Source organism: Empidonax traillii, unplaced genomic scaffold (assembly GCF_003031625.1).
Source record: "Empidonax traillii isolate 1590-97213 ecotype Southwest subspecies unplaced genomic scaffold, ASM303162v1 scaffold318:size782537, whole genome shotgun sequence".
Classification (NCBI taxonomy): domain Eukaryota; kingdom Metazoa; phylum Chordata; class Aves; order Passeriformes; family Tyrannidae; genus Empidonax; species Empidonax traillii.
This window is the reverse complement of record NW_020955511.1, coordinates 426-12,630: the sequence shown is the minus strand read 5'-3', so window position 1 is coordinate 12,630 and position 12,205 is coordinate 426. Positions and strand designations below refer to the sequence as shown.

At 38.3% G+C, this 12,205-nt stretch overlaps 1 protein-coding gene across 1 annotated transcript in view; it reads left to right on the top strand.

Annotated features, from left to right (window-relative positions):
- The window catches only part of LRP12 (LDL receptor related protein 12), a 51,628-nt gene extending 45,663 nt beyond the window's left edge, over positions 1-5,965 (top strand). The window contains exon 7 of the mRNA XM_027891294.1: positions 2,748-5,965. Coding sequence (XP_027747095.1) covers positions 2,748-3,611 — 864 coding nt within the window. The 3' untranslated portion in view covers positions 3,612-5,965. The remainder of the gene's footprint in view (positions 1-2,747) is intronic.
- Positions 5,966-12,205: the final 6,240 nt, after the last annotated feature.

Sequence of the window (12,205 nt, the reverse complement as noted above, 5' to 3'; positions counted from 1 at the left end):
AAAGTTTACTGTTAGCAAATTTTGCTGAACATGTAAGAAAATAGTTACAAGACCATTACATGGTTCTTTCATGCATACATGGTCACAAGCAGCTGTGATCTGCTGCAAAGGAAAAGTTTGCATGAGAGGCTTTGAAAATGTGTCAGAAAGAAGATATTGTAAAGATTTTTCAGTAGCTACATTAGCACTAAACTTCGTTCATGAACTTATAAATAAATGCTTATAATGAACACTGTAGAATCCCTCAGTCTTGTTGGGTGGATAGTTGTGTTTATGATAAAGATCAAGAAGTTTCTGTTTCAAAACGATTCTGTTCTTTTGCAAATTTGACTTGCCGTCCTCTTTTCCAAAATTAAATTTCGCCGGTTTGTGATGGATCTGTGCTCACAAGCCTCTTTAGGCAGGGTTAGCTCTAGGAAGTCAATAATGAGAGTGCAGTTGTCATGACAAGATGTGCAAGTCCTCTAGTACAGGTAACTGTGAACAAACCAGTGTTTCCTGCAGATCCCTACCCTGTGTGGGGCACTTCAGGTTTGGTGTACATCAACATGTGCAGTAAATAAGATTTTCAGAAATACCTGACGAGCTCAGATCCATTTTTCATCATGAAACTTCACAAAGGTGATCTTGTTTTTTACGAAAATGAAATCTCCTCCTAGAATAATTCTGGAAAGTCCAGACATGTAGTGGCAGTCAGAGTTTGGTACTGGATCTGTTAAAAAGCTGTGCAATTACTAAAATTTTCTTTTATCTTTAGTTTGACTTGAATTAACCACTGTTGCTTTGTATATATTTTAAATTATTTTTCAGAATTACAGTGTAATGGAATTATATGACAATCTTTTGTAATTAAACACAACAAAATATTCATTGTCTGTAACTGTGATTCAACACTCTGTAAAAATATTGGTGCACATACAGTAGTTTTGAGCAGTGAAAGAATGTTACTTAACTCCCACTATGAAGACCAGTATTTCAAATAAGACTTGTGGCCTTGAAAACTGAAGTAGCTATACTGGGCAATTAACTAGCATAGTGAGCATGCCATCGCCTTTAAAAGAGATAAAAAGTCATTCTGGAGTCATTGATGCTTCCATGATAAAAAATTCTGTTTAATCAATGAAGTTGCATGATTTAAAAACGTTGTTTTTCAGAGCGGAGAACATCAGTAAAAGTAAAAGCTCAAGGCAATGTAAATCGAATTCTATAAATTATAAAAGTCCAGTTTTTAATACAGTTAAGTGTTGGGAGAGTCAGTATTAAGTTGTGTTCAACTTTGCTTGTTTTGAGCAATATATACATTTTAAGATTGCAAATCTCAGTAGGACTGAAGATAGTTCAAATTTCCTAGAATTCTCAAGCTAGAGGAATCTTGGGTGCTCTAAATTGTATGTAATGCTTTCTGTCTAAAATTGATACATGCCTTCAGGGCTGGATTTTTGAGGGTGAGTAGCAGTCTCTTCAGTAGCTTTTGAAAGTAAGGTTGCTGAACACATGTATTTATATGCTTGAATTTAAATGCCATCCTGTGAATGTTTGGAAGGGAGGAGGTAGGTTGTGCATGAGGTATTGTTTGGATACTGTGTTGTATTGTCTGAAGGAAGGTGGAAGGGAGCTGAAGGTCACAGCATGAGACCACTGAAGTGTTTGTAAATAAAGGGAAATATATGCATATATGTTCAGGGTTTAATTGGGAAAAATGGCTATTCTGAAGAATATTCTTTATTTTTGCCATAATCTTCATTAAAAGTTTTGAATATGGACTTTATCCTGTAATTAAACGCATTCATGAATATCTTTAGAATCGTGGGCATCTGGCAGATCTTCTACCCTATTTAAGAATTGAGCTACTTAGCTGAGGCAATGTTTTCTGTGTAAGGTTGAGTAAAGGAATCTGCAAGTCAAAGGCGTTAGTATGTTTGTGTTGACAGTTGAAAAGTTAAATGAAGTTTTAAAGAGGAAAATTCAGGCATGCATTCCTCTATAACTAAATGTCTAGAAAATACATACTGAATTTGGAAAATGTATGGTTTAGAACACATAAGATAATTTTATTTAAACAGAGGCATTAAAACATTTTGAAACTAGAATTAACTGGTTGTGCCAGAGTAGAAAAAATCAAACTACAAGCCTCTGCTGGAGAAGATATTTAATTTAGTCCCTTTGAGGCAGCTATATGGTAGTGGCTACGGAAAAGTGGTCACCTCTGTTAAATCTTTCGAAATATTTCTTTTTTAAATTCTAATCGTTTTGAGGCATGTTTTTATATATATATGATTTTCTTTAAAATTCACATGAGTACTTTACCTTCCTTGTAAGATTACTTGTAAAAGATCTTGTATGCCTGCTGTACTGGGTCTGTTGTTGTAGCATATCCTGATTATAGTGTCTTGCTTTTCACTTTGCTTTTATTTAAAGATCCTTGTTTGGGGCAGAAAAGTATATTATATGTACATCATTGCCCTTTTATTCCCCTTCTGTATGCATATCCACTTAATTTGTCTGTTCATAATATTTTTTTCCTCTAGAAAACCTAGACTTCGGTCATGCCCACTTTGTTTTTAAAATAGTGTATTGCTACATGTACCAGATCCTTATTATTAATGATGCAACATGTTTTAATATTTGAGGCTCTACATTTTACTTCGTGATTATAGGCTTTTTTGCACAACCATTATCATTCCTTCTTTGTTAGAACAGTACCAACATACTATTAACACTTGATTGTTGCTTGTCTTCCCATTTAGGCTTCAGTTCTGGAAAACCTGAGGCTGGCAGTACGATCTCAGCTTGGATTTACCTCAATCAGACTTCCTATTGCTGGCAGATCAAGTAATATTTGGAATCGAATTTTTAATTTTGCAAGGTCACGCCATTCTGGATCGTTGGCATTGGTCTCAGCAGATGGAGATGATGTTGCCAACCAAAGTACTAGTAGAGAAACCGAAAGAAATAATACTCACAGAAGTTTATTTTCAGTTGAATCTGATGATACAGACACAGAAAATGAAAGAAGAGACACAGCAGGAGCAGTTGGTGGTGTTGCTGCCACCTTGCCTCAAAAAGTCCCTCCTGCAACAGCAATAGAAGCAACAGTGGGAGCGTGTGGGAGTTCCTCTGCTCAGAGTGGCAATGGCAGTAACACAGACGGTGGAAGAGAAGTGACGAGTGTAGAGCCCCCGAGCACAAGTCCCGCACGTCACCAGCTTTCAAGCGCACTCAGTCGTATGACTCAAGGCTTGCGCTGGGTGCGCTTCACTTTAGGGAGATCAAGCTCAGTGAATCAGAACCAAAGTCCTTTGAGACAGCTTGATAATGGGGTAAGTGGAAGAGAAGAGGATGATGATGTTGAAATGTTAATTCCAGTCTCTGATGTAGCATCAGACTTTGACATGAATGACTGTTCAAGACCTCTACTTGATCTCAGCTCAGATCAAGGACCAGGGCTTAGACAGCCTTACAGTGCAACACATCACGGTGTAAGGTCATGCAGTCGAGATGGCCCCTGTGAGAGCTGTGGCATCGTACACACTGCCCAGATACCCGACACTTGCTTAGAGGCAACAGTGAAAAATGAAACTAGTGACGATGAGGCATTATTACTCTGCTAGGTACGGATTGTTTAGGAAAGATTGTGTACAAGTTGGAGCAATATCTGTCATTGTTTTGTACTTCACAGTTAAAACTAGTTTTTAGTTTTAAAAAATCCAGGACAACAGTATGTTAAAACTATTTTAGCCTGTGTGGTTGATTAAACTTTTCTTATACTGGATGACGTTATGGAACTTCTAGAGTGAACGTTTTAATGACTCTGAATACACGGTGTGTATCCAGTATAATCAGATTACTGCTTAAACCGAAGTTTTCCCAGTTAGTTTCAAATTTAGTTTATCCTGGTACTGTAGTTCAAACCAGAAACACGGCTGCTCAAGACTCATTTGGCTGCCTGTTTAACCCCATATTAACAGGAGAATTTGTACAGAATTCTTTTCATTTAGGAATTGACTCTGTTGTATTATTGCCAACATACTTGTAACTTAATATACTAAGTACTGGTAAGGATTGTTAATGTAAAATATGTACTTTTCTTTGAGTTTATACAACACTTTGTCTAAATATTCTTAAATTTCATCATAATGTGAACTTATTTAAAGGGAGGAGAAACTTTCTCCAGGAGCGTTCTTTTTCTTTCAGAAGTACAAAATGCAATGATATATGACATTTAGACATAAGAGATAAACTGATGGCAAAAAAGCTTTTATAGCACTGACTTTCCTAAACTGCAGTCTAATATGGTACAGCCAAATTGTATGTAAAATCCCCAGTCATTAGTCTTTTCGATTTGAAGTAAAAAAGGGCCGAAGATATTACAATACGTGTTAGTTCTTTAAATATCTGATATGTACAAATACACTACAGAATAAGTTCCAACTGGTAATAGATCTTTCCCTAATACTGTAGGGTATAAAGCTTGTTTGGACTCAAGGGATTTGCACTAAAATCATATTAAGGTCTCTAATGAGCTTAGTGCACAAGCACTATCACTTTAAGTACTATTATTGTCTAATATTGCAATGGCTATATATTTCCATGGCTCTTTTCTTGGGGTGTTGCATTTTTGTTGCAATTGAATTTGCTTTACTAATTCCCTATTTATTCGTTGTATTTAAAAACTGGTTTACTTGGTTGCAGACTGGTTGTTTAAAAAAAATTAAATCCCTTTTAGTGTATTTTTTTTATGATGTTACATGTTGGAGCAAAACAGATCAGTGAGAAAGAAAGCTCATAACTTCCAATTTTGTGATAAGCAGGTTAATATGTGGCTACTAGTGTGACAACAAGAAACTACACCTTTTAAAAACAAAAATGTCAACTACTGTTTTATTTATTCTTTGCCAGTCTGTTTTCAGTAGGCTTAAAGATCCAGTATGAAATGTATTTGTGTGTGATTGTATGCTATTTATTAAATTTTAAATACTTTGTTGAATGTCATTTTAAAGCATGTTTAAAGTCTTGTGCATTTCTGTCGTGTTATGCTGTCGGGCAGAACTGACTAAAATTTTAATATGTATCAAAATTAAATTGAATTTTTGTTATGTTTTTGAGGTACTTTTAAAGATAAATCCAAGGTCTGTCTGGCTTTTTATTTTTTTTAAATCCTCATCTCTGAAGTACAAATCACATGCAGAAGAAACAAACAATTGAACGGATTCCAAAGTGTACATATCTTCTCCCTCTTCTCTTCATTCACAGACACTGGGATGAGAAAAAAAAGCGATTTTAACAGGTGGTTGATTTTTTTCTTGACAGTTAGCAGGTAAATTCTGAGTTCAGGACACAATTATGTAGATTTGTGCTTTTGAGGAATCTTATGTGCAATACAGTTGTAAAAAATTTTATTATAATGACCCATGCGGTTTCAAGTTTCAGAACAGATCACATCACGCTGGTACCAGATCAGGTACAGGTTGGCCCATAATTACACATACTCGAGTAAAAGTCATCAATGGCCATTTTTATTCACATTGAATAATATCTAAATCTGTGGGCAATCTTTAGTCTGATTTCAGTAGCATTGCTTTTAGAGCAGGCAACTTTGCAATAGGAACATGGTAACGCACCCTGAAATATATGTGAACGGTATGTCCTGGTATGAAATACTGGGTTTTTAAACCTTCATAACTAGTTGTCATTAGAAACTGGTTACAGAAATGCTTGTCCCTGAGGCAGACAAATTTTGAAGAAAGTTCACAGAATACCTTTGGTGTTAAACACACATAATAACCAAAATTTGTTCCATTAGATGCCCCAAATAGCATGTACCTATGGACTCCATATTGCAGATGTAAAAAGAACACAATGTTTAATTTGTTTTAAAGGAGAAATGCTACACATTAACTAAGAAGTTGGCTTTGATTGAGAATTTGGAAAATTGTAAATAAAATTCATATTTGTATGAGGCAAATTTGTTGCAGTGATTTTTTTCTTGGTGATATTAAAAGGAGTGATCATTTTTTTCCTTTGAGTAATGTATTAGTCGTTGGGGTTGTATTTGTTTAGTTTGCTTTTATGAAGGCTTCTGATAGGTTGTTATTACCCCATTTCTTTTAATTCTGGAGAACTTGAATTAGTGTTTTGTTTAATTGATTCTTGATTTAGCTGTGCCGCAATGCTAGAGCATTTTGAACAAAAGTCAGAATTATTTACTGTGGAATTACCTTGTTTTCTGTAATAAATCATCTGAAAGCTTTGAAGAATGTAGGTTATTGTGAGGCAAGCTCGTGTAAAGCTTTTTAAGTGTGGAAAAAGTTTGTCATTGTTCCTTTTCCCATATTACACTTTTTTTGTCATTTGATTTGCGCTGAAATGTTTGGGCTGGGCTTCCAAGGGTTTGTTTTGTTTCCAAAGTAAAGTCCGTTTTCAGTACAAGTTCAGCAAGTATTGCTGATAACTCTTCTTTTAAAACAGGTTCCTGGAGAGGATGCTGGAATTAGTTACAGTATCGCATGTTCCACTTCCCATCCAAATGCCAAAGCAAGAACTTATGTCAAAACTTGGATTCAGTCTGGGAGAGTCACAGTTCAAGTTAGGACACAAATACTTTATCAGTGAGTCTTTATATTATATAAAGACTTGCAGCAGATCAAATCACACCTTTTACTTTTGGGAGGAGTTTTTGCTTCCATTCTGAAAAGTGCATGTTTCATTGTCGTGCAGCTGTTTGACTGTGACAGTTGTCCTGAGCAAGTGCTGCACATTTCCCATAAATCTTAAGTCAACAGCTTTAATCTTCCTGTAACTGGGATAAACCTTTTTGTGGAGTGTGTTCTGTTGGTTTGTGGGGTTTTTTTGACTGTATCTCTTTGCTTCTTCCCTTGTGGGCTTCTGAAAATAAACAGTTGGTAACTGAACTCCTCCAGGACATCAGCTACAACTCAGTTACCCAAAATGGGATATGTGCTGAAAGCACAAGGGAGAAGTCTGCCTTGTCCCTTTGCCAACTCACCGAAAGTATGGAGAGGTAAGCAGATTGATGGTTACAACTCTCTCCCTTCTATCCTCCATTGGGATTTCACTACTGTAGTTAGCTTTTCCTCATCAAAGTAAATTAAAGTCTCTGATTATTGGACTTGAAATAGAGAAGTTTTATAGCAGAACATCCATGTCAGTGTGTCTGGTTGAGGTGTCCATTCACATGCAGTACCTCACTATGGTCTATCTGGTGAGTAGTAACTTGAGGAAAGGGAATGTATTATTCACTAAACTGAAGTATCCTCTGAGAATCAGAACGACAAGACTTCCCGCATCAGTGATGGAGTAAATGGCAGATGTCACTCTGTAAGCAGTCTTGGTTACTGATTCCTAGTCATGCTTTGTGAAAAGGCATTTGGCATTAGCAAAATTTAGCTAATCTTTGTGAATATCCAGGCACAAATTAGTGTTAGTGGTATTTCCACACTCACACTCTGAAATCTAGCAGAAGAGTTTAGCTTTCAGCTTTAATTCCTCCTAGTGACCAAGTGGCATCAAAGAACTATCAAAGAACAAAAGAAAAGACACATTCTGAAATACTTGTCTTCATTTTGAAAGATTTTTTTTTCAGATTACAGTTACCTTGTATGCTGGGATGGAACACAGGAGGCAAAATGAAGATGAGATGAATCACTGGATTTTGAATTTTTCTGGTGAAAGGGTGGTGGTAAAATGGACTAGAACTCTAAAGGAATAAAATTATAATCTGTCACATTGCACAAGGGATTTTTGGGGGAAGGGGTTTATTTGTTTATTTTGGTGGGGGGTGTTGTTTTTTTGTTTGGTTGGGTTTTTTTAGGTAAGCAATTGTAGGACACCATCCCAAAAATGTAAGACGTCAAATCAGGAATTATAGGAGAAAGAAAGGAGTTCGGGTTCACTGTGCACTTTCTAACAAATAATAATCATTTATTATGCAAAATGTAAAGGATAAAGGAATAAAATTGTTTTAAGGAATAAGGAAATGGCTCCTGAAATAAGCATACATTGTAGATACTACCTACCAGAGGCAGGTGTCTGAATTCAGAGCAGAAATCAGATTTTGTCTAAGCATTGTTGACTCGTGGTTTTGTAGAATTGCATTCATACCTTTGCAACCAAATAGTTGTACATCTAAAGGTATGCCAACAGAAATGAAGAAATAATTTTAGCACCTTCTCCAGGTGTATAAAATTGAGGAAAAACAATTGGTAATTTTTTTTTTTTTAACTTGTTGTCTTTCCTGTGGTCAGTTAACAGCCACCTTTGACAGCCACAGTTGGAGGAAGTGGTTCTGGTGCACCAGAGGAAAACCAGTCTGGAGCAATATACAGTGATATTGAGGACTGTCATAAACAGACATCTTATTTCTGCAGTGGTATGGCAAGGAACAGAGATGTTTGGGTTTGCTTTCTTTTGCCTATTATGTTGGCCAGCAGTTATAGTTCTGTTTCCAAACATAACTAATTTCTGCTTTTGTGATTGTGTTTCTTGGAGTTAGAAAAATCCCACCTATGAACTCTTTCTTTGATATCATCCCCCAGTAAGTAACTGACAGATAGGATGAGTTTTGTTTTTTTTTCGCCGAACATCCTGAGACTTAGAACTTAAATGCCTGAGTTGAACTGGCTCACAGATATTTAGAAAGTGGACATCTTATTGGACTGTTATTGAGCCAAGGATTAGTGAAAAGAACAAAAAGCACAATATTAGTGTTCCTTAGATGCTCCTCTCCTGGGTTCCTGGTCAGTCTTTTGTCTTTGTTGGTTCTGCTGTCTGTGGGCCATCACTTGTGTTGAGCAAGTTCAAGGAGAAAGAGGCACTTGGCATTATGAAAATTAGAGGGAACAGTCACTACCTATTGTTGCTTTAAAAAGTAAGGTGGTCTTCAGCACACGCACAGCTTTGGCTGCCTTCCTTTGGGGCCTGAGGCAGAGTGCGAATGGGCTGCACCATCACTTCCGATATATTTTAGGAAAGCCTGGCAGGATCTTTGATGTGGCCCGGTACTTGTACTAAGGGGAGCATATTTATAATTGTGATGTGAAACTATAGGATTGAATTCCTTTCCTAATATTTTTTTAGCCTTGTTTTTTAATAGAAAACCAGTGAGGTATACTTTCTAGTTGGGGAAAACATTTGCAACCAAAGAAGGCTTTAGAGATTAGATTTTAAAACATCACCACTTGTTTTTGTCTGCAAATCAGTCATGAAAGTAGTCAGCACCAGATTGTTCTGAAAACTAGTTGAGGGGTTCTGACAAGGGGCACCTTGACTGATCTCGCAATTATGAAGACTTTCCAGGTACAATTATATGTAGACCATCTGTTTTTACTGAATGAGTATTACATTCACACTAAGGAGTGTGAAAGTAAATCCCAGGTGAGATGGCATTATGGATTCTTTATAGAGAAATGCCTACTTGAGTATTCAGAGTCCTTTTGACTTTCTGAATATGGGAAAAGGTAACCATTCTTTCCCATCTGCAAATCCAGAGTTCACCTCAAACTTACACATCTTTGCACTGATTCTCCAAAACCAAGTGCTTTATCCAGCATTACTGAAAATTGTTGGTATCCTTTCTGTTGGTTTTATCTCATTGGAAATGGGATTCATGATCCAGTCTTCCTTGGAGGAAAGGTGTCAAAAATAGAAAATATGATTATTACACATCTTCATTAGCTGAGCTTTCTCCCCACTGCTCATTATCAATCTCTCTTGCACAGTGTGTCTTTATTGTTCGTTCAGAAGCTTGCTTGTTTACATCTCCTGCATTCTGAGATATATTTCAGCTTCACCAACTTTATTTGAAGATTAATGCCGGTACAGAGTGCTTGGGTTAAGAAAAAGCTGAAGACTAAGTGATGATAGAAGAGCTTTTCAGAAACGGGTTACAGTAGGAAGGACGTGAAAATGGAAGCAAAGGGAAGAAAAGAGTAAGATGGGATAATTGAAGCAGAAGTTGAAAACTAATAGCATTTTATGTGGGGAGGTGGCAATTAAACATTCTAGGGGGGAGGTAGGTGAGTGTATCTCAGAAGACTTTGAACTGATTGTATCTGCATTTTAATGACTGAGAAGACATCCTCAAGATCTTCTGGATGTTCCAAACTGTGGTTGTCCATTTCTTGCAAACATATTCCTTAATTTGCTGACTTATTTGCATTTGGTAAATTATGGATGTGGATTGGGTTTTCTTCAGGGTTCTTCAAATGGAATCAGTTAATCGTTAGGTTACAGAGAAAACTATATGATTGTACTGCTGTGAAAGCTACACTTAAAAAAGACATTCCAATGTTTAAATTTCTAGGATTATTTGCTCTGATGAAGACAACAAAAGCATTAGCATATGATTAAACTTCAGAGCTGCAAGTTCAGGGAGACTTTCTTCAGTCTCTCTCAAGCGATTGAACTACTATCTTATATTTTAGGATGAGTAAATGTTTCCTAACAGCTGGCTTTTAAGCACTGCACAGCCAGTCACCTGCACTCCCCCAGCAGGATGGGGGAGAGAATTGGAAGGGTAATAGTGTGAAAACTCATGGGTTTGAGATAATGGCAGTTAATTAGGTAAAGCCAAAGCTGCACATGCGAACAAAGCAAAACAAGGACTTCATTCCACACTCCCCAGGGGCAGGTATATGTTCTACCATCTCCAGGATCTCCTTCTTCCCCTGTAGTGGGTTTCTGTGGCTGGGTTTTGGTAGCGGGGGAGACTGCAGGAGTGGCTTCTGTTAAAAGCTGCCTGAAGCTTCCCCTGTCCGGTAAAGCCAATGCCAGATGGCTCCAGGAGGGGCTTCCTGCCACTGGCCAAGGCCAAGCCAATGAGGAGTGATAGTAACACCTCTGAGATAACATATTTAAGAACAGAAGGTTGTGGCAAAGAAAAAATTCCAGCCAGGGAAAAGTGGATTGAGAACATTGGAAGAGCAAGGTAGACACCAAGGTCAGTGCAGAAGGAGGGGCAGGAGGTGCTCCAGGCACCAGAGCTGTGGCCCTGCAGCCCGTGGTGCAGATCATGGTGGGGCAGCTGTGCCCCTGCAGCCCATGGAGGGACATCGGGGTGCAGAGACCCACCTGCAGCCGTTGGAGGAGTCCATGCTGGAACAGGTGGATGCATGAAGGAGGCTGTGACCCCATGGGAGGCCCAGGATGGATCAGGGTCCTGCTGGGAGGAGGAGCCTATGCTGGAGCAGGTTTTTTCTGGGTAGGACTTGTGGTCCCTGTGGGGAAACCCCACCGGTACGGCTCATTTGTGAAGGACTGCACCCCATGGAGGAGTGACCCATCGGACAGCAGATTGGGAAGAACTGCTACCCATGGGCTAGGCTCATGCCAGAGAGGTCCACCAAGGACTGTCTCCCATGGGAGGGACCCCAGGGGAGCAGGGCAAGGACTCCTCTCCCTCAGCAGTGGCAGAAACAACAACTGACCATAACACCCATTCCCCATCCCCCTGCACCACTGGGGGGGAGAAGGGAGAACATGAAAGGAAGGAGAAGTGTGGGAAAGGTGTTTTTAAGACTGTTTTATTTCTCACTCTTTGGCTCTTACCCTGTTAGTAATAAATTTAATTAATATCCCCACTTTGAGTCTATTTTGCCTGTGAAGGTAATCAGTAACTGACCTCTCCCAGCTGTTATCTCTACTCATGGATTCTCAGTTGTTTTTTTTTCTCTCCTCTGTCCAGCTGCAGAGGGAGAGAGTGGCTTTAGTGGGTACCAGGTATCCAGCCAGGGTCAACTCACTACATGCCCCAACTTTATATGCTGAGCATGATGCCATATGGTCTGGGATATCCCAGTGATCGTTTGAGGTCAGCCGTGTGCCCTCCCTGGTGGGATAGTATGAAAAGGAGAAAAGGCCTGGATGCAGTGCTAGTGCTGCTCAGCAATAATGAAAACATTCCTCTGTTATCAACACTGTTTTCACAAATCCAAAATACAGCGCTATACCAGCTAATATGAAAGAATTTAACTCTCTCCAACACAAACCAGTACAACAGTGCAGAGTCAGCTGCTGATTAGAGAGCAAATATTTGTATTAAACTGTGCAAAGAGATGGATAAAAAGAGTAAAATATTTTGTGGGTGAGTGAATTAGGAGCCAGAAGCCCTGTTGCAGCAGCAATATGTATTCTGTGATAACTAAGATTATGGAGCCAGTTGTCTTCTCACAGTGTTAAAAGAATTGTT